The sequence below is a fragment of the Solanum stenotomum genome, chromosome 5 (assembly GCF_019186545.1).
Source record: "Solanum stenotomum isolate F172 chromosome 5, ASM1918654v1, whole genome shotgun sequence".
NCBI lineage: Eukaryota > Viridiplantae > Streptophyta > Magnoliopsida > Solanales > Solanaceae > Solanum > Solanum stenotomum.
The window spans coordinates 60,145,045-60,168,464 of NC_064286.1; the positions used below are offsets into that span (position 1 = coordinate 60,145,045).

The 23,420-nt window shown below is 35.4% G+C and overlaps 2 protein-coding genes across 2 annotated transcripts; both read right to left on the minus strand.

Annotated features, from left to right (window-relative positions):
* Positions 1 to 847: 847 nt before the first annotated feature.
* On the minus strand, positions 848 to 5,792 carry LOC125864892 (zinc finger BED domain-containing protein DAYSLEEPER-like). Its single transcript, XM_049544988.1, has 2 exons — positions 5,580 to 5,792; positions 848 to 3,375 (listed from the first exon to the last, which is right to left on the minus strand). Exon 2 carries the CDS (start codon positions 3,344 to 3,346, stop codon positions 1,046 to 1,048), a length of 2,301 nt encoding a protein of 766 aa, XP_049400945.1. The 5' UTR covers positions 3,347 to 3,375; positions 5,580 to 5,792; the 3' UTR covers positions 848 to 1,045.
* A 1,400-nt stretch (positions 5,793 to 7,192) lies between these two features.
* LOC125864842 (villin-2-like) lies at positions 7,193 to 22,215 on the minus strand. Its single transcript, XM_049544928.1, has 23 exons — positions 21,914 to 22,215; positions 18,257 to 18,408; positions 17,301 to 17,400; positions 17,069 to 17,137; positions 16,745 to 16,981; positions 16,467 to 16,644; positions 15,699 to 15,831; positions 14,259 to 14,418; positions 14,033 to 14,180; positions 13,849 to 13,949; positions 13,612 to 13,770; positions 12,822 to 12,890; positions 12,679 to 12,747; positions 12,446 to 12,583; positions 11,831 to 11,959; positions 10,479 to 10,626; positions 10,277 to 10,287; positions 10,050 to 10,190; positions 9,841 to 9,966; positions 9,147 to 9,209; positions 8,455 to 8,716; positions 7,809 to 8,035; positions 7,193 to 7,719 (listed from the first exon to the last, which is right to left on the minus strand). Exons 2-23 carry the CDS (start codon positions 18,310 to 18,312, stop codon positions 7,606 to 7,608), a joined length of 2,838 nt encoding a protein of 945 aa, XP_049400885.1. The 5' UTR covers positions 18,313 to 18,408; positions 21,914 to 22,215; the 3' UTR covers positions 7,193 to 7,605.
* Between the last annotated feature and the right edge of the window lie 1,205 nt (positions 22,216 to 23,420).

Sequence of the window (23,420 nt, forward strand, 5' to 3'; positions counted from 1 at the left end):
GTGCCGTGTGTGTGAGATTTATTCGTAATTTTATGGGGTGTGGATAACCACTCAACGAACTATAATTTTTTATTTTATTTTTCCCAAAAAAAAATAATCACGATTTTGGTCCTTTGAAGAAAAAATATTATCCAAACGACCAAATTGACATGATATAGTTGCATTTGAAGTAATTGAGTGTTTATTGATATTGTAAAAATGAAGATTTTGGCTGAGTTAGTTATATAATTTGTAATTATCGATAGCTTATTATGTTGTTGTATTAAATTTAATATTTTTTATAAACGACGTTTTTTTTTTTTGTGTATGTTCCTTTTTTTTTTTCACTCAGATTGCTTTGTTAAATTGAAATCTTGTTGTTGATGTTGATATTTTCTATTGAAAGTGTAATATATAGTTTTCCATGTGAGAAAATGTGTGGCAACAAGTTTGTCCAACATTAAGTATTGTTTACTACTTATTGTAGTCGAAAAGTATAATTTTTCTGATAAATTTAAAAGGTTACCCTTCATTTTCTGGTGCCAAAAATTGAAATTTTTAAGGATAATTACACAGTTTAAATCATTTAGGCCATTGATTTCTAAGATAAATGGATTTGAACCGAGAGTCTATAAGATGCAACTTCTCTACCATACAAAGACATTGTTAAGATCTTAATACATCCTACCCTCTCCAAACTACAATCATATCTTAATACATCCTACCCTCTCCAAACTCCAATCGTACGATTGCAGGGAGACCAGAAAAGAAGATACAAACAGAATAATGAAAGCAAAACAACAAGTCATTTGAGCAGCATAACTATACCAACATATCCATATCATGCACCAGTAAGCTGTTTTCATGCATTCAAACATCAATGAGTAAATAAAGAGACTGAAAATGGGGACTAAACTCTCCAGTAAGACTAGAGGTACCAAATTATGATACAAGAAAGTTGATTCTCAGACGACACGAAGAAGACAAAATGTTAATAGTCTTAAAGAAAACATCAATAATCAGGCTAATAGAGCTATTCTAGACGAGTATTTCACATAACCGAGACCTAAATCGGAACTTCCATTTTTATTGGTACAGGTGAAGTGTCTATAGATGCATTCTGAAGCCAGTCCTTGGCACAGATGAGGGCCTCCACGGTCTCAGGTCGCAAGGAACACCTGTAATGATCCATCTCTTTGCTAACCGTGCTAAATATAGAATCAGCAGTTACTGTTGAAACAGGAACTGACAAGATATCACGAGCCATTTTTGACAAAGTTGGGTACTTCATTCTGTTAAGCTTCCACCAACCCACCACATCAAACTCGTGAACACGAGGCAGCAAGGACTCTTCCAGATATTGATCAAGTTCTGACCTTGACTGCTGGCTCGAAGTCTCCATAATGTAGACGTCAAAATCAGTAAGACCAAGCCCATTACAAGAGGCATCGAAGCCTTGGCCATCCTCCTGCCTCATAGCACTGCCATTTACTTCTTCAACATAAGTTGGTGTTAGAGGTAGAGGAAGAGACACATATTCATTGAAGAGCTCATGGATTCCCTCCTCAACAGTCTTCACGTAGGCGGCTGCTTCTTCCCCATATATTTTGGAAAAACTGAACTCAACAAGTTTCATTTTGAAGCGTGGATCCATTACTACGGCAATAGCCAACATTATGCAACAGCTCTTCCAATAATTATCAAACATCTCTTGCATCATTTTGGTAAGTCTGCTGGTGAATGGGTCTTCACTTGCTGCAGCACGAGCCAATTCCAATTGAATCTTCCACGCTTCATGGAAGAATGTGTTGGTTGTTGGAATTGTTGGTGCAGTCAGGAGATTGGCAGTGTCAAAGAAGATTTTCAAGTAAGTGCACAGAGTCTCAACTTGCTTCCAGTCTTCCAATGATGGGGCATCTTTGAAATCAGGATCTAATGCATCCAAGCATGAAAATACTTCCTTCAACTCCGTTGCAGCCAACAACATCTCATATGTTGTGTTCCATTGAGTTCGGTCATCAAGGGTCAGCATCTTTGTGCTAGGCACCTGAAGCTGCTGTTTGAGCTCAATAAACTTTTCCTCATGAGATTCCGATGTTTTCACATACTTGACACTATCTCTAACTTTTTTGACAGTTCCTTGCACAGCTTTAAACGCATCTTGGGCAATGCTGCTTAAAGTTCGAGCAAGACAATTTCCAACCAATAATTGACCGTTAAGCACAAGTGGGTTCTTCACAGAGAGTAAAGCTCTAAGATTATCAATAGCAGCATCACCCAGTGGTTGATTAATAGTGACAGAAAATAACTTCCCCTCCATACTCCAGTCAGAAAGGCAAGCCGCAACAGCATGGCTGAAAGCCATCTCAGAATCTGGATATGGTTCCATGATGACATTGAGTATTTTCCTATGAATTTTCCACTCACTGTCAACATACTGCCCAGTTATGAATACATAGCCCACAGTGTGGTGGGAGGACCACATATCTAGTGTTAAGCAGATCCACCCAGGCACTCCCTCAATCACCTTCTGGATGGCTTGCTTTTCTCTAAGGTAAGTTGCCACACAATCTCCTTGCACAGTGTTGAAACTCACCATATCAAAACGAGGCTGAAGATTCTGAACAAAAGTAAGAAAGCCTGGATGCTCAACCATGTGAAGGGGATAGTCATGCATGATAATCATCTTAGAGATTTCCTGGCGGCACCGGTCTGGATCAAAAGCAACGTAAGGAGTAGAAGCAGTTCGATAACGTCTTTTAGGTGCACCATTACTACCCCCATATCCAGTCATCTTAGGAGGAGCACTATATGGGGTCAATTGATCATTCTGCTGATTACGCAGGACTACTGGACATGATCCTTTGGCAATATGGCGCTTCAGATGACTAGTTCCTGCTACTTTTGACCCTGTACTATATGCAAACGATTGCTTGCACTTCTTACATTGTGCCCTTCTAGTCCCAACAGCAACATTTTCAATGGTGAAGTGCTCCCAAACTATCGATTTCTTTTTCCTATGCTTACCAGGTTGAGTTTCTGGTGTTACAACATTGTTGGGTTGTGGCTCTGCAAGAACCATCTCATTTCCTGGAATCATCTCATAGTCCTGAACCATTCCATTGCCCGGGACCATCTCATTGCCAAGCACTATCTCGTGTTCAACCATCTCATGTTCCTGCATCATCTCATGTTCATGCATCATCTCATGTTCATGGCCCATATCAAGTTCATGGCTCATATCATGTTCATGGCCCATCTCATGTTCATGGCCCATCTCATGTTCAGGTATCATCTCATGTTCATGGACCATCTCATGGTTTTCGGTGGGAGTTGCCGGAGTAACAGGTGTTTCTGGGGTTGCCATCCTAAGAGCAGCAATACACTCTCAAATATCTGTATAATATACTGATCAAAAGAAGAACAAGAAAAAGAAAATATTAGTAATGACAAATGTGTTCAAAGAAGATGAGACGCAAAAAATAAATAATAAGCTTCAAAGTAACACTGTATATACAACGACAACATACCCAGTATAATCTCACAAAGTGGGGACCAGGGAAGGTAGAGTGTACATAGACCTTACCCCTACCTCACAGGCAGAGAGGCTATTTTTGATAGACCCTCGGCTCAAGGGAATAGTAGTCCAAAGCAGTCAGAAAAAGAAGTAATAAAAGTACGAAGAAATAGCATACAGTAACAAAACAATAGATTGAAATAGGACAGCAACTACAACAAAATAATATGATAGTCAAAGTACAATAAAAACAACAAATAACAATGTATATCTAAAAGAAAACTCAGATTTAGGTATTATTATTTGTTATAATTTTCAAGAAAACTCAATTCTTTTGTCAGCTGTTAGCAGAATGGTTGATTACTGAATATCAACAAGGAACTATCTATGGGTCATATAAGAAGACATGGAAGTAAAGCATAAGAAAGAAGACGCTGTCAGAACAAACCGATAGCATATACTACAAAGTACTAGAAAACGTAATCAAATTTTACAGTCAAAATTCTAGAAACCCCTCATGAAGATCAAAAATAGTAAAATAAATGTAAAAAATACCTGCTTTTTGATGATGAATAACAAAAAAATAAAGAAGAAAGAAACTGAATGAATTAACATAATGCATTAAGGGATCATTTGGTTGGACTGATGAGGAGATCTAATCTTCACATAAAATCAAGTATTATTATTATAAAATGATTGGTAAAAATCAATCATTATTAGTACAATGTTCAGTTACTGCTTCCTTTCCTCATAAATAATGCACATATATTATGAGGAATCTGTGTATTATTTTATGTGTCTCTCATCACAAACAAACTTTATCTTTTCTTTAAAAAGTAAACATTTTGATTATACATTGTATATTATTTCAAATTCAAAAAAAAAATAAAAATAATTGTATATTATTCCCTCCATCCAATTTAAGTGAGGGGTGGTTTAAAAAAGAAAGAAGCTTTTGAAACTCGTGGTCTAAAATGAGCAGAAAAAACTTCTTTGGCTATAAATCACCACAGTAATATGTCATTCTTTTTGAGAGAAACTAAAAAGAAACTAACATAAATTAGACAGAGGAGTAATTTTGAATACATCAAAATCAAAACATCCAACAGAAAAAACGATCTTGTATTACTAATCCTTACACTACGGCCCGGAAGAGGAAGTGATCCCCCGACACTAAAAACCAAAATCCTAGATACCTTCTCCTACCCTATAAAGTAAGGGAGACTGACACTATGCTTTATAGAAAGCGAAATAGTGATAAGGAGTTGCGGAAAAGTCCCCGAAAAAAGGAAGCAACTTTTCCCGGAAGAGCAGAGGGGACAGTCTTTCTTGCATTACTAACCTCTGCATAACATGGCGCTAAACCAAACGACCCCTAAGTGCATGAGGAGGTTCTAGTGGTCACAGGCAACAGGATAGCATCAGAAAGCCCCAAGCTTTAGCAAACCAAATGCATGAAAAATAGTTCACTCATAGCTACAAGGACTGTTCCAACTCGGCCCGAATTCAATCAAGGCCTGGCCCAACTCAGCCCGAATTTCGATACTAAGGAAACTCAATGGTCAGCATTTTATTACAAAAAGAAGTGAGGGTCAAATGGACATTTCACAAAGCATGGGCTAAGAACAAACAAGTCAAACGAACATCTACTTAGGTAAAATGGATCAAACATGGGCTCACACATAAAATAAATCTAAAAAAGCCCAGATCAAACACCCTTACTAACAATAGATCTATAAAACAAACACACCCAGAAAATCAAAAAAACATATTCATGATTCAATTCACCTTCAAGCCCACAACAAGAAGTTACCAAAAAAATAATCCAAAAACATTTCTTATAAATACACAGAAATTTCAATTAAACTCTAAAAAAGCTAACTTTTGAACAAACAACAAGGAAGTTCATCAGATATGCAAATGAACAGAGAAAATATACACAAAATACTAACAAGAGGGGGAAATCATTCATTTTAGAGATACAAAAGAACAAACTTTACACTAATCACACACAAAAAATTAAATAAATCCACATATAAATTAAAATCGAAAAAAACGGAGGAGATAAAAAATGGTACTATACCTAGCCAAATACCAAAACCTCGAAATTGAGCAAAACCCAGATCGTGAAAAGCTCCGGTTTGAGTAAATCGGAATCTGGGTCAACGGCGTTTTTGGGCCTCCGCCGGCGAACCAGATCTAGGGTTTCGGTAGAAGAAAGAGAAAGAGAGAATTGGGCTTGAACCCGATAAAACCTAACTGGACCTTTGTTAATGGGATTTTTAAGAACGAAGTCCAAATTTTTATTTTTTGAGTGTGTGTAAATTGAAGGTGAGCCACTGTGTGTTTTCTTTTTTTGGTCAATTTGGGTCGGACCACAGCCCATTGGGTATGGAGGACTTAATGGGGCCTACATTGGCTATTTTGGGGACAAGTTTGTTATTTAGCCCATAATTGGTGGGGCAAAGTTTCAATTTTGAAATAAAAGGGGGATGTAATCTCATCCAATTTGCTATTTGTTCAAGCCCCCTTCACCAAGTAAATGGACGTGTTTTTGGTTCACATACATTTCAAATGTCAGTGAGAAATCTTCGCTCTTTCTTAGAGATCTTAGATTTGCATTGCGAGTGAAAAAACTCGTATATGTTTATATCAAATCAGATAATTTAACCGTAGCAATTATTATTAAGGTGAAAGTATACATCACTTAACCCTTGGTTAGATAATAAATATATGTATAAAAAGATAAATGTCTTATATTCTTAATCTTGGCATAAATATCGGGTGTGGATACATTTTTACAAGAGCATTCCTTCTTTAAGAATTAAGTGATGTGAATTTGTATTAATCAGAGCAGCAAAATCCGAATACGAGATGATTATGCAACATGAATACATTGAAACTATACTACTAAATAAAAGTGAAAGTGACTTGAGTAATAATTAAGCTAACACGTGCTCCATCTTCTCATTGATTGGCCAAGCAATTCACATCTCTGTATTGGTGTTCTCAACTTTGATATTTTTGAGTACTTGTAAGCGTTAGATGGATAATCTCTTGGGTTCATATTAAGTAAACTGTTGATATCTCGTGTATGAAATATTTGGTCAAGTTCTATAACGAGCTAAACTTTCGTTTTCTATTGCTGAGACAAACTCCTAAGAAGAAATTCTTTAGAACCGAAGTGAGTCGAGTGATGTGCCAGCTTTAGCAATGACTTTTCTTCCTTTTTTTTCTCTTTTCTGGTGGGAGATATCTTTTTAAAATGTTTTTTTTAGCATTCAGATTAACCAAATATTGGAAAATTGAATGACATTGCTTTGTATTGTACAGAAGAAGTGAATATCATATTCTTGATGATTTCATTTCAACTAACAAAATATTGCAGTTTGATGGTCAATTTTTCAAACGATCACTCAACTAATAGTTGTCTCAGAAAATCACTTTCTTGACTTTTTTCAACAAAAGAAAGTGAATTTTTGAGATAATAACTATTAGTTGAGTGAGTATATCAGAAGTTAACTCGCTAGTTTAACACTAATAAGTAGCTCAACAAACCCCTAATCATCAATGAATCTACACAGTTATAGAAAAGACCCATATTTCAGGTCAAAATAACTTTACTTGCTACACTTTGCAAGCAATAATTTTGGAAAAACTAGTAAGCATCTCTGCTTCTTGAGTGAATAATGAAACTTCAACAAACACAGAAGCAAATGGCTACTGCATCAGTTATAATATAATATAAAGTCTGTACACACCCCTTCAGTTAACAAATAAATGATACATCAGAACTAAGATACATAAGGAGGAATGAAAGAATTGACCTGACTGCTGATTTTCAACTAGACTTGACATTGTACTGATAACGCAGCAGTATAAGAGAGACCTAAAAAAATTATCACTCTTCAAGCAGGCATCACAAATTGAAGGAAAAAAAACCAAGATCACAAAAACCTTGGGTCCATAGAAGCAGACAGCAAAATGCAAAACACCAATCATGGCAATATGTACCCGTAAAAGTAGGTAGCTTTATCAAGAAACTGTGTGAAACAATGAACTGCAATATTGAGAACACAGGGGACACCACCTTTGTTTCGATTCAGATTTTAGAAGAGATCAACTTTCTTCTTGTGGATATCTTGCTTCCATTTAGGCAACTTATAGAAAGATTCTTTTGTCATTTTCAGTATGGACTGGAATTCCTCGTCAGAGAGATAAGCCTGAGAGTCCATCAATAAAAATAAGAAAAAGGAACTCACTTTCATCAGAAATTCAAAATTTAGGATTTAAACAACACTCAAGTACGAACCTCTCTCCTTTTGAAATCAATCCGGGTGACAGGATTTTTAGATTTAGCCTTCAGCCGTTCGTAGCTATATGTAATCTGACTACCATCACTGTCAGTTTCCTCCTGTTCTGGTTCTGGCTTCGGTCCTATGTCTTCCCCATCAGCCTCTGCATGCTCAACTGTCTCGGTCTCCTTGAATTCTGGAACTTCTTTAGAACCTAAAACCTCAGTAGTAGAAACTCCATTCCCTGTTTGTGCAAAAAAATTAAATCAAAGGAAAAAAAATCCTCCATGTATATCATACTTACCCAATTAAAGACAAATTAAGTAAAACTGGTCAGCTTAGAAGTTGAAATGTCTAAGGATTCTAGGCGAGCAATGCTCTCCATCAATAATCTGTAACTGCTCTTATGGTAATACTTGTGATCAACAAATAAAGATAACTATGAATACGTATACACATGCATGTGTACACACTGCAATACCAATGACTCTAAAGCTTAGAAACGTCTTGTCTGAAATACAAAAATATAGAGAAGGAAGCACTTAAAAGTTAACAGAACATGTCTTGACAAAGCACTAGAGGAGGATTCACAACACACAATCTATAGGAAGAGAAGGATCTGGAAATAACAGTACAATGGAAGAGAAAAAAATATTTTTATACCAAGGGGAATAGGATCTACTGATGAAGTTCTACTTAATCGGAGTGGAGAGCTGCCCTCGGGTGACTGCTTCTTTTCAGCACTGAGAACAGAAGATAAAGCAGCTATTGCAGCTGCTCTTTGTGAACCAGGACTTCTCCCTGACCTTGGTGAAGAAGCAGATTTTGCTGGAGATGGGGAATTAAATGCAGAGTTTAAAGCAGCCAAAGCAGAAGCTCTTTGGGTTGACCCACCATGATTTGTACCATTGGACCTTGGCTGTTTCTGAAAGATAGAGGAAAAGATCTATTACATGCATGGTAGACTTTGGATAAATAATATATTACATTTCACAAATTAGGTTGGTCATAAGTCGTAACAGAATCAATTTTTTCACAACTTATAACCCTGATAGTACAGTTCTAACATTATCCTAAATAGAACAAGAGACAGAATATGAAGCTTGGGCAGTGAACTAGGAATACAAGTTGAAAAAGTGACTAACTTCCTTGAATATGGTTCTAGTATGGACAGCTTAAGTTGGAAGAAGCATAATAAAATGACAATATGTTGGTCCCCCAAAAAATACTAGTGTTAATTAGAGAATGTTGACTAGTGGACTTGGATGATTTGAAGCAAATATAATGGTAAAAATTTGCACAGAAGTACAACAATTTATGCAGAGATACATCTTGCTTTTATGAAATCTAGTTACCTCTGAAGCATGACCAACTCCAAAGAGTAGCATAACCTTCTTCTGGAATGAGTTTCCGTGTGCCTGTTTAAAATGGACGCCCGCAATCAATTCAGAAGTTTTCTCAGTAATGAGGACTCAAAGACAGACACGTTAACATCAACAACAATATACCCAGCCTAATCTCACAAGTAGAGTCTGGGGAAGGGAAGGTAAGATGTATGCAGACCTTACCTCTACCTATGATTACATCTATGCTAAATTTGGAAAAATGGTTCTCCTTATTATGTCAGGTATCCACACAAATTGGATTTTCCCTTTAACTATACTGCTACAGCAAATTTCTTCCTATGTTTCTACAACAAATTCCTTTTGTATGTAAATGATTACATCTCTTTCTAGTCCCTGTATACCAGTAGCAATTTACTACATATACTAAGTCTCAACACTTTCTCTTTTCTCAATAACAATGTTTTGTTTATTACACGTTTGGCAATGTCTCTGGTGGTTTATGCTAACATCTTCCAACTTCGATTTTCTCTAGTTTATGCTATGTACTTGCTTGTACCATTTTTCAAGTTCCATCCACCCTCCAAAAGTTTATTAAAAAGCTTTAAAGAAGATCAATGTGAAAGTACACTCCCCGTGAATTTCATATCAAACTACATAGAAATGAGTATCAGAACTCGATAAGCGAAAGAAAGTTGTCACGTACAATAGCTTTTGCAGGATCCCAGGAGAAAAATGTTGTAAAGAAGCAAGGCTCATTTCCTTCCGTGACTTTATACAATGGAACATTAGGAGACAGCCCTTCCAAACATGCAGCCATCTCTATGTATTTCTGTGGGACTTCAATGGTTAGTGAAACATAATTAAGAACAGAAACACACTTATATATAGGCAACGATCTCTATGATACCGTACCTGTCCAATTTCAAAAGAACTTTGCTTTTCTTTGGGATCTGACGACTGACCAACCCAAACAAACACTTCAGCATGTGTATCAAGTAATAAAACATCCTCGGTCAATAAATCATCTTGAGAGAAGTTGTAGATTTCTTCAATCTATCAAAAGAGTAAAGCAAAGATTAACCAGATATACAAGAAGTTCATGTATTAAAAAGCTCAAATTATGTACTCTAGGACCTTACCTCAAATTTTCCTGGATATCCACAAGTTCGCATGAAAATTGTAGAAAAATAGTTAGCACATATCACTTCTTATTTATTCCCCCCACCCACCCACCCACCCAAAAAAAAGAGGGAGGGGGAGGGGGGGGACATAATCTAACAAAGTTAAAACACCTTATTCGCAAAGAAAGTAGCTAATGAAATTAAGAGATCAGGGATACACCTTTATTAATGGAATACACAAACAAGTGGGGGTCTCTGGTGACCTCTGGGGCTACTTTTTTGCTGGTGTAGCTTTGTTTTCCTCCCACAGCAAACCAGAAAGATGAGCTCTCTGTTCCTTCTTTAGTGTGTTTCACAGTCACTCCAGGCTGAGTTGAAAACACCAAACGAATTGCAAAATCAGACAAACAAGATATATGTCAGCTGTAGATATCTTATTGATCATTTTGCAAGAGATGAAAATATGCATGTGAAGTATGTATTGTCTATTAAGGAGCACAACATAAGAACAAAGCTTCTCTAGATTATCACAAGCTACAAAACCATATAGACTTGACTTCCTACTCGTACATCAGAATCAGATTCCAACGGAAATTTCAGGGTTTTGTTCCCACAAAAATGATGTTAGCCTTTTTGGCATGCAATATCAGCATACTCATTATAAGGCTTTGCTTTTTCTTGATTACTTCACTTAACTCATTACAAACAAAAAATAGAAAGCAATAGTTTAAGAGAGCAGAGGTGTTCGTGCAATCGATCATTTCAAAGGTACACTGCTGTTTATTTGGAAAATAGTCCAAGTATAGTAGGACTATATTTCACTGCCACGCTAGCTATATAAAAATAGGTTGTATTGAAAGGAGTTATTTGGGTCCTCAAAACACTTGTACCACAACCTGGTTACCACAATTTGATCGAATTAGATTCTTAAAATAATTAATGTACTTTCTTCAATGTGTTCAACAGAAATCATATTTCACATAACACAGTAACATCTTATCATGAGATTTTTTTTCTTATCATGACTAAAAAACAAGGTTTCTCACAAAATACTGAATGCATCATCCATCAGGCAAAACAGAAAAAGAAGCACATATCCCATTTAAAAATGAATAATCAGATTTTCAAAAACACTTAACATAGTAAAAGCTAGATCTTGACAAAAGAAAATCATCATTAGACCGTTTAAACACTTCCTCAAAAACAATTAATATCTATATCACAAATTCCTAACAGTTTTTACCAAGGAAGTATAAGGGACACCCCTTTCGTTTAGAGGTAACCATCTTGTAAATGAGTAATTGAAATTTGAAAGACCAGGTCCTTTATTTGTTTTTATCAATGAGGTCATGCCCTTTCAATTTGAAAAAGAACAATGAAAAAACACATTTTGATTACAATCCATGTCACACATTCTTAACAGTTTTCGTCAAGGAAGGATAAAATGATTCACCCTTTCCCTTAGAGTAGGCAATCAACTTGTGCAAAAGAATATAAAAGATCAGGCCCTTCTAAGTTGAAAAGACCAATGAAAAAGAAAAACACATTCTCAAATTCAAGAGAAGTTCTCACCTTCAAGAATTCTGCAAGAGTTGCTGCTAATTGCTGCTGCTCATAGGTACTCTGGTTTCCATGCCAACTAAATACTGATGAGCCAGATTGCAGAAGAAAACACTCATTAGAGTTCAGTGAAGCTGCCACCTGACAAAGTTTAGAAACAAAAAAAAGAGATAAGTAATCAAGGTTTTAGATTTACTTTGATAAGTTTACAACAGAGTACATTATAACTTGTGGCCATAGCCCATAATTACTGTTACAAGGTTTTTTTGATAAGATAAGTGGTATTAATAACAGCATCAGGACGATGCAAAATTTACAAGATATGGCATTTGAGCTCTGTTACAAGTTTAACTTGGAAGCACAAGAAAACTGAGTCATACACAAGGCCAATCAAGTTGCATGGACAACATGATATGCCTCTCCTATGGCCAGTGATGTACTGATATTCGGTAATCTAGCAAATCACAAGAAATCCAATAAAAATTTCCATTTAAGAATGATATGAGCAGCCAGGTCCTTTCTTTCTTCAAAACTCAGAAAACCAGTGCATGCAACAGAGAAGCATAGACAAGAACAGCAAATAGCATAGCAGCCCAAAAAGAGAAGAAATTTAGAAGGATTGCATACAGCATCAACTTGAACTGCTTTGTTGTTATGCACAGAAGTTCCAGATACTTGAATAAGTGCCACGGAATCAGCAGTGTAGGTTTCATCATTCAGGCCTTTGTCAGCAATATAATTTTTATAGCCAGAGCTTAATCCACCCTGAAAAAATTGATAGAAATTCATTATGGTTATTAAATAAATATGGCAAATTACATTCTAAAGAAGTAACCTGAATTACACTGCATAAGAGGTACCTTAAGGACCAACAAGGGCTGGAAGATTGCAACAAATTGTGGTGGTTCTTTCCCTTGATATATGCGACCCTGGATGATGTTACACGTCATACTAAAACCTCACTCAGTTTTCTAGCGAGAAAAGAGGTGTCAAGAAGTAATACCAGCACTGGTCTCCCTTTAAGTGAATTGCACATTGTACTAGCCAATTTAGCAGCCATGTTTTGGTCCTCCTGAATCCATAACGTACAATGGACTGGATAAGGCCTTCAAATTTATCATATACATGACATAAAGTAGAAAGGACTACAATGCAGAAATAGTTAGTCCATCAATCCCAACTTTACTTTCTTTTTTAATCCCTTCTAATTTACATTTGCTGATTTCCCTAACAGGAAAAGTTTATCAAACTCCGAACATTCAAACTAACATAAGTACTACTATAGCACTATACTACTTATCTTTCGTACCTGACATTCTAAATTTTATGCATCTCAATTTTTAACTATTATACTAGACATTTCAACAGAATTTTATTTTCTAAATCAGTGTGCTAGTCCAATGAGGTCATATCCATATTAAGTTTAAATATATGAAGCTAATTTACAAAAGATGAAACTTTTATATGATGGCAATACATTTTCACTTCCGTTTCCTTTTTTCGCATCTACAGAGGAGTAGGGAAAAGAATTTTACAAGGTCGTCCAAATAGATCCGATTCAAAAACATGAAAATAACAAGGGTGTGTGAACATTTGTTATTTTTCACTATTTACCAACATATGATTTTTTTTAGATATAATTAAAAATAAAATATAAGAGATGAATTTCCACCCTGATGTCTAAAATGGCATGTTAGTTGAATTACTTGTGAAAGAAAATGTCATATATAATGAATTATTAATAACAGGAAAAAATGTGGAGACCCTTTTATTGCAAGGACAATCTATATTACCTCAACGCTATCCTTTCCAATCCACCAGCATAGATAATAATCTTCTTTCCTGTCACTGTGGTGGTAAGTGTAAAGAACGATATAGCAATCTCCACAGTGAAATTTACCAATATCATCTCCGGTGACTGGGGTCTTTGCATTACCATTGATACGCCAAACCTAGTAAAATCATAATTTTTTAGCGACAATATCAGCAGACAAATTATAATCAAAAGGATTTCATAGTGATGATCAGACCTCTATTTTTCCACCCCCTTCAAGCAACGGAGGGACTTCCTCGTTTACAGGAGCACTTTTGCTAGCACCTTTAACACCAATCCCTTGTTGCTTCAGCAAAGCTGTATAAATGCAACAACAACAAAAACATAAAACTGCTTCCAAGAAACAAAATATCAATTCTACAACATTCAAACTAATCTACCTGCTACTTTTCCTCTTCCCTCCTCAGCAGCCGGTGCAGACCCTGATGGCCAAGAGTCAAAGTTGGACTTGAATGAATATGTTTCATTGCCTTGAATAAGTCGGGTTACATGTGTTGACTTGGGTCTATTTTGACTGGAAAGAAATTCCTGTGGATATATTTAGTCAATTAGTTATGAGAAATTTCACCATAAAAGAACTCTCTGGAGTTTAGAGCTAATATTTACCTCTGCAGCTTGAGTGGTAGCTTTCCTCTCTTCCAGTTGAGTTACACGGCCAACCCAAACAAATACCTCAGCACCACAATCCAAAAGATAGCATTTATTGTTTTCTAAGCTGGATTTTGGAAGTTCACCATCCACAGGACTGACTTGACCATCAGTAATGCTACAAAGAGAGGGAAAAGTTCAACTTTAGCACTAACACCAGCAAAAGGTTGATTTCAAACTTCTAGATGAGAAAGCAGCAAGCACTAGGGATGCAATCAACATAAATATGCCAAAAATTTTAAGATTTAACTAGAATAATTCAAGTATAAAGATCATTTTTAGTGGAAAGAAATACCATCCAATAGTAATTGGTCAACCAAGGATGTTTCAATTATTTTATATTATATGAAGTGTCAAACTTAAGTTCAATTTACATTATGCTTCAGTTAAATGTGTTAATTATTGGATCTAGCACTCAAACAATTTTAAGATAGGGATACTTTTTCATCTGGGCAATAGAAGCCACTGGCTAAGTTGCACCTCCAAACCAAGTAAAATTAAGAGAGATAAAACAAGTACCGACTCCAGTAAAACGAACATAGCAGCAAGATATTCACCTCACAGAATAAGATACACATATTCTACACTGATGAAAACATATCCTTCATTTCTTTGATTGCTCCTAGTGTCGTTATTTACTCCATTTGCCATTTCCCAATTCCCAACCATTGTAATTCTCACTTAGATCCCCAATTATGTGACCCTCCCACCACAACATGTAATGTCAAAGGTTTACCTTTTGACATTTTAAAAAAGTAACCACTTACTGCAAACAAAAACAAAAAAAATCCCGAATGAACTGGAACATTCTTAATCCAACCATAGCAATTCTATAAACGAACCCTCAGGGGTTGGCCTGCTGGCAATTGACTTGAGCCTTGGGGTTTGCTCCCTTTCAAGGTCTCAAGTTCGAAACCCACTAGGTGCAAACAATTTCTGAGGGCCATCGGACTGGGTAAAACCTGAATTAACCGTTGTGCACTTGCGGGAAACTCCTTGCCGAGGGCCTGTGCACCCCCGGGATTAGTCGGGGCTCAAAGAGACTCGGACACCCGGTGCAAATCAAAAAAAAAAAAAAAATTCTATAAACGAGACTCCTATTTAATTTGACACAAAGGTTATTCTAAAGCAGTTATGAATCACTTAAGGAACAAAAGCTGGTGAATATAAATTGGGTTAAGTTGATGGAGTATGATTACATAACTATAGCAATTCTAATCCAACCATAGCAATTCTATAAACGAGACTCCTATTTAATTTGACACAAAGGTTATTCTAAAGCAGTTATGAATCATTTAAGGAACAAAAGCTGGTGAATATAAATTGGGTTAAGTTGATGGAGTAATGATTACATAACTACCTTAAAGTCAAGTATAGGACAGCAGGATTCAACAATACCTATAAAGTTTAGCAGGTGTCTTCTCTGGAACTATATCATCTTCACTAGCAACCTTTTTGCCAATTGGAGCAAAGCCACCAAAGAGCACCCAGAAGGAACCGGAATCCGTCTCAGCTTGTAAATTCCCATCATCTGGTGTATGCAATAGAAATAAGGAGCACTCCCACATGAATACCACGAAATATTAATAGAATAAAGAAAAGGTCTGAAGTTCTTCATTAGAACCGAAACATAGCATACATATCAAAAACAGATCCATATTAATTCTGTCGAAATAATTGAACTGTGTAGGTGATGACACCAATTCAAATAGAACCTTCCCTTGAAATTATAAGCTTTTAAAAGAGTTTGTTCCCTGTCTTAGTTAGTAAAATCTGCTCTATGTGTGGAACTTCTTTATTCCTTATTATAGCTGACTCACATAACTCTAAGAAGAAGAAATATTCATGCAAGACATGCATAATATTCAGGAACACCCAATCTAAATGTCCTGCTTTAACACAGTCAAATATACCAAGCTTGATAATAATTTGACCCATAATTTCTAATGCTAAAAAAATTATACTAGGAAGTGTAAGATAGAAATTCGCCAAATATACATGTTTTAGTTGCAAAAGAACAAAATAGACAAAGCAAATTTGAAGGCTTAATAAGGAATTTCAACAATAAGTTCAAACTAGGACAATTAAACCGGGATAGAAGGAGTATAACAAATAGATATTACTTGCTCACCACTTATCTATGAATTTTTCAAGCCTTGTACTTACCAACAATTGCAACATCACATGTCCCCTCGTGATACTTGTCCTTCAAGAACTGAATAACTTCTAATGCTTTGGCCCTCTCCTGGATATTGGAATTTGCACCATTGAACTGATATATCTTGTCTTTAGAGTCCAGAATGAACACATCATCATGATTTAGAGAGGACCGGGAAAATGGGACCTGATACATATTCATGCTTAAATATGTAATCTTCAACCAAAATTGAACGTGATTGCATGTTCTAAATGAGCTCATCAGTAAGTTTTATATGCTTCTATACCTGCTTCATCCTGACAACTCGTTTGCCCTTGCAGACATACAACCTTGTTTCAAATTCTTCCTCTTCTGGTTTCTTGAATCCAGATGCAATACCACCTTCCAATGGTATAATGCATGGCTTAAAGAATGATAAAAATTTGTCCGATTCATGACCTTGGATTTCCCTATGCTGTACTGCTCGCCCTCCAAGAATCGCATCAAGCTCAACAGTTTTGATAGCTGCAGTTCCAGCTTCATCCTGACATAGCATCCAAATTTTAGCAAATGGAAAAGAAAAATATAAATCTGGTTAAATAGCTGCTAAGAATGGAGATCGATTTCACACCTGACTAGTATCCTTTCCAAGCCAGAAGTGTATATCATATATATAAGAACCTCCCTTGCCAGAAGTTGTCTGCAATTATAGATGAACATGTGATTTTGTGGTATTATATTATACAGATGAACCTGACTAGTAGGATTATGTCAATACAATTCAATAATACTAGGCATGAATGACACTTTTCTGCCAAGATAAAGGAGTACATGTAAAGCCAAAGACATTCGCGTCCACGAACCTGCAAGATGATGTAAGAATCACCCGAGTAGAATTTACCACATTCGGACTTTGGCAATGGAACTGGTTGGAAATCCTCAATTCTCCAAATTTCGGTCCCTCTAGATAGAGTTAAGTTTAAAGTTTGAAAAGTCCCAACAGGCCTCATTATTGACATAATAAGTTCAAACATCAAGTTAAAGTTCTTGCAGCTATGTTTGGCAGTGGAAATAATGAACATATACACACAACTACTTTGGAAATGGTCACAAAATGTTCCCTTTGGTTTTTCCTCATGGAGGAGAACAAGAGGTAAATGGAATGCTCTTAGATCAAATGACAAAAAACATTATTGAGAAAAGATGGATTTTCCCGGATGAAATTTCAAGGGGAAGATATGATATTAAATAGGCTCATAGATTTCCTTAAAGAATATTTTTTGCAGGCAAGGAGCAATTTCTAGCAGCACATGACGGCACTGTTTGCATCTAGGGAAATATATAATATGTTAGAGCATAGGATATGTTGTCCTTTCTCTTTATCTAGTGAGATAACTTCTGTTGTGCACCCATTGTTTTTAGTCTTTCAATTCGTGACAGGGTTTTGGCAACCCCTTGGTGCCTCGTTTAACGGTACTTCTAACTTGTCCTCAAAAAAATAATAATGAACACACTGAAGATGTCCAGAGATTGCTATTCTATGTTATTTTTTGGATAAGTAAAGGTAATATTCACTGAGGATCGCCAAGAATGTCCAGAATATTTACCACAAAAACCCAGCCTACTCTTTTTTGTTTTTATTTTTTTTAAGCCCCCGCTTACCCTTTATAGAAGCAGGGTGCTGAGAAAAATTCAGTGGTGTTAAAACTGATCAATACTCATTTCAACTTTTTCTTTTTTTCTATTTATTTATCATTAATACCCTTTTCAACTTTGTTCCATGTAATCAGTCAGGGATCACATTTGCAGCAAAGGATACATTCTCTGACCCGCACCCTGAAATGCAGGTTCTAAGGCATTAACAGAGTTAGACATGATGCAAAATCTTCCCCGTTATCTCTTTCAAGGAAGAAAAAGAAACTAGATTGTTGAAGCACCCGACTTCAGCTATTCCGATATTCTGAACACCAACTGCACAGACAAAATGGACATGACCATTATCATCCCAGCAACAAATTAAGAACTTCATTTAATAGCACATGCAATAAATATAATCTTCATTCAAATATAAACAGACAATTAGACAAGTGAATCTTCACAAAAGGAAACATCTGAAACCATGATATAGCTTATTCCAGTTCCCAACTTCTCTTCATACAACTCATTTTCAAAGCTACCAATCGTAACAGCAATAACAATAAATATAATCTTCATTCAAATTTACACAAGCAATTAGACAAGTGAATCATCACAAGATGAAACATCTGCAGCCTTGATATAGCTTATTCATGTTCCCAACGTCTCTTCATACTACTCACTTTCAAAGCTACCAATCACAACTAGTTCGAGTTGGCCATATGAATCCTTGATATCCATTTCGCTCCATTTGGTCATGTTTCGTTTCAATTCTCAATAAGTTTAACTCTTAAGACAGATTAGGGGTGCGTTAACACTGAGAACTCTCTACATGTTCTACTAACATATAACTCTCTAAGCACACAAAAAGATCCCCAAAAATACTAGACCTAATCCAAGTGTACCAACATGACTAAGGCTTTATCAACACTACTTTGTGTTGCATATATGAATCATTTTCTTCTATTGTGTTCTATTCTTTTATAGGTCCACATAGATTTCCAAAGATCATAGGTCCTTTTAGACAACTTCCTTTCACATGATCCTAGGTATACTTCTTCCCCTTTTAACACACTTCCGGTCATCATAGAGACACAGTTAATGACCGGTGCATTTGAAGTTCTACGTAGCACATGGTCAAACCATCTCAGGCGACCTTATCTCCTTTATCCTTTGTGTATTGCTTGTACCTTCCATCAAATATTACATTTCTGATCTTCTCTAATCTTGTATAACCACAAATTGGTCTTGATATTTGCATTTTTATGACACTTATCTTCCCGATATGATGGCCTCCACATTACATTGTAGGCCTTGCACCATTCTATAAAATTTATTCACCTGAATAAGTATCTTCTTATAGCATAACACTCACGTAATGCTCCTTCATTTCAGCCTTCTTTTTTATTCTATGTGTTATATCTTCATATCTTACGCCGTCTCTTTAACGCTAAGCTTAAATTAGTGAATTCTCTACATTTAAGCACCACATTCCTATGTAATCTCACCTCCATTCTTCTTATGAGGTTAAACTTGTGGTCTATATATCTCGTCTTACTTACACTTGTTCTAAACCCTTACTTCAAAAAAGGTTCTCAAAGTTCAAGCTTCATTATCTCAATCAATTCAACAATAGCCTATAACATTGAAGATGTGTAAGGTGGTAAGTTTAATTAACCACCTGTATATGCAGGTGGGGAGAGCTTGGCCGCAGGCCAACTCACCGCATCTACTGTTCAGTAAGCCTAGTCTAGTAGGAAAAATGAATCTCCTTTAATAAAGATGCAAGACTACGACACCTATCTAGAAATCTGGTTGTTTTTAGTATAATTTGGTATGCAATCTGATATACATTTTTATTCTTCAGAATGCCCTAAGTCATCTTTAGTGCATAAGTGGAATTATTCTGCTCCGCAGCTGGTCAGTCCCCGACATATTTTCAAGAGAAGGGCTCTAGATTACAAACCTTGAGGTATTTATCTATGTTTTGGGTGTGTGCATGCACAAAGCTTCCCCCAACCCCCTGTCACACAACGCGCATACAAAAGGTAAATAAGCCTGAGAAAAAAGTAACTTCCTTTGCGAACCTTTCTTTAACAAACTGATTCAGAGAACTAAAAAGAAACAGTGAAGTAGCTTCCTGTGATACACCTTATTATTAATGAAGCTTAATAGGCTTCTCATTTCTGTGTCTTCAGTTAGTAACTGCACATGATATACAGCCTTGTTTTAAGTAAATTGCTTCTTTCTTTTTTGCAGGTAAGTTAGTTGTTGTACTGCTTCTTCCTGATGATGGAGAGTGGAGACTCAATACTTCCAATGAATCATGTGACTAGTAGGCATCTGTAATTTTTGGCCTTGATAGAGATTATTCATGTTAACTGTCTCCTTTTATGTATTTGCTATTATGTCTACGCAGGTCAATCTGTCACCCTGGTATCAAGAGGACAACAGTAGTTTTTCTAAAATCAAACTTCTAGGAGCTCAATTCTGTAATTTATCCCAAAATCAATGCTGCCCCTTACTGACTACACTTGTCATCTGCGAATGACCATCAATTATAAGGATGCTGCCCCTTTCATTATTAATTTCTTCAATTTGTTGTGAAGACAGGCCTCAGATTGCGACCAATAAATTGACAAAAAGCTATATGAAATACTCCACAGTGAATGCTAAAAAGTTCCACTCTTGCATCCTCCCACCATAATGAGACCTCGGTTCTAGTTTAAGCAATGCCATTTGGTGAAACATTCCTATAGATGAAACATCTAGTACCTTGGATGATAAGATGCAACAAACTTTCATTACTTTGAGAAACATTGGCAATTGCGTTCTGCAACTTATTACTGCAGAGTTGACGACACCAAGATTCGGTCACTTATCATCAACTCGTAGGTATATTTTCCCAAGGGCAGGATCCACAAATCTATTTCCTCCATATAATACTTCCATTGCTTACAAGAGGAAAAGAGCCCACATCAGAATAGGTAGAACATATTAGAAGGTGTATCATCCATGTCTCCTGCCAAGGGGCAGCTGATAAACCCAGAAAAGGACTTTACTTTAAACTTCCTTGAATAAACTAATTGAATTCCAATAAAACTTGATAGCAATCAAAACAAATCCTCATTTTCAGCACCTAATAACACCATATAAGTCTCTCTTCTCAGACAACGGGTTCAAGCAGGGCAAGTAACTAATAATATTCTATGCTTCTAAACATATCTGCATTAGAACTCATAGTAAGCAAAAACTACAAAACCATATCTTTCTCACCTAAAAACTACATCCAACAACTAATGATCTACAATGAGATTACCCAATTTCCACAGCTGCATGGTACATTTTAGCTAATCAATCATCCCACATCCAAAATTAGACTCTAAAACCACAAGAAAACCTCAAAACTGGCATTAAAAAACAAGAACCAATTTCAAACATATTATCCATATTCTATATCTGCATTAGAACTCATAGTAAGCAAAAGCTGCAAAACCATATCTTTCTCACCTAAAATGTACATCCAACAACTAATAATCTACAATGAGCTTACCTAATTACCACAGCTGCATGGTACGTTTAGCTAACCAATCATCCCACATCCAAAATTAAACTCTAAAACCACAACAAAACCTCAAAACTACATAAAAAATAAATAACCAATTGATAACTTAAACGTAAATTAACGAACAACCCAGATCATCATTCATTGAATTAACAAAAACAAAACCAATATTATCCCAAAAAAAATGTGCAGATATCAAAAACGACTAATTCTATAAGAAAATCAAATTAAAATTGAGATCCATAAGAATTCATCAAAAATGTGGTCAAAACGCACCTCTGGAGATCTCTCTTTGAACGTTTTGAGATACAGAAAACAAAAGGGTACAACAGAAAAGGAGAAACGAGCTGGCAAATATAAAAAGAGAGAGAGAAAAGGGAAGGGAATAATTGCAGTAATGGGCTGCAACGTTTGGTTTTCCCCTTTCTCTTTCTCTCTCTGTAACTTTTTTGAGGCTTTTGAGAATTGATTGCAGAAAATCTGATAATTCTTTTGCAGACAGAATATTCGGAAGAAAGAGAATTGATAACTTTTTTAGAGAGAGAAAAAAACGGAGTTGAAGAGAGAGAGATGAAAATGCTTTTACTCCTACGGTTACTAAATTCAGGCGAAGAATCCGGCAACCGTAGCGACGGCGCCGGTGCCTTTTCCGGTTACCTTTGAACTTTTGGATTTTGCTGTGTTTTTACCTCTTTTTTCGAATGGATATATTCCCTCTCCTCCAATAATATGGGAAATTTTGAAAATCACGTAAGGATGGTGTAAAATATTTATATAATTTGACCATTTTATAAGGTGATTATATATAAATTTTATAAAAACAAATATTGATATTGGAAACTTAGTAAATAATATTCCAATTGATTTGTTATATATCGGGTTCAACTATTTTTATATTCTCCAATTTTAAATGTATATTTAAACTTGTCGAAACATGCGCTTTACGTGTCAATTTGCATGAATACACTCGAATTGATTTGTTTATGTTACATTGAACATGTATGTCTACTTGTTTAATTTTATACGAATTTAAGAATCTATATTCGTACACATTCTAAGTTAGAAGACATGAATATCAATTAAACTCAAATTAAAAATCACGTTTATATATTATAAGATCTATTTGTTCTTGATTTGATAGACATGTCAATTTGTGTCTATGAATAAAAGATGTTCTAGTATCACTATCGAAACAAACTTTTTCATTATTAAAAAGTACTTCTAACTCTGTAGGCTTCTTATGAATACTCTTTTTAAACTTAAAATAGAAACATATTTTCTTTTAACTTTAATAGGATATTATTGAAATATTAATCTATGTGATGAATAACATTTTTCTATATTTAATTATAAATCTTGCATTCAAGTTATTCACATAAAAAATTCTAATAAATAATTATTTTTTCCTTATATAATTCAAATTAGTGTAGCTCAAAGTTGTCCTACTAATATCTACATGTATCGTCACTTTTATCATTGATTGCTTAAGGGTCTGTTTGGAAAGTCACCTGGTAATTGGAATTGGTGTAATTACACATGTTCTGTTTGGATGCACAATTGCAATCATAAAATTATAATAATTTTTTAAAATAAAAATAAATTATTTAAAATTTATACTAGACAAATAAGAAACTTTATAAATGACATTAAATTAAATATTTAAGATATATATTCTTTTTTGAAAATATATTAATTGATAAACATATTTTCTGTAACTAATATTATAAAAAAATAATTGATTTATATTTTTTCAAATTAATATATTTCAATTGAATTGATCGTA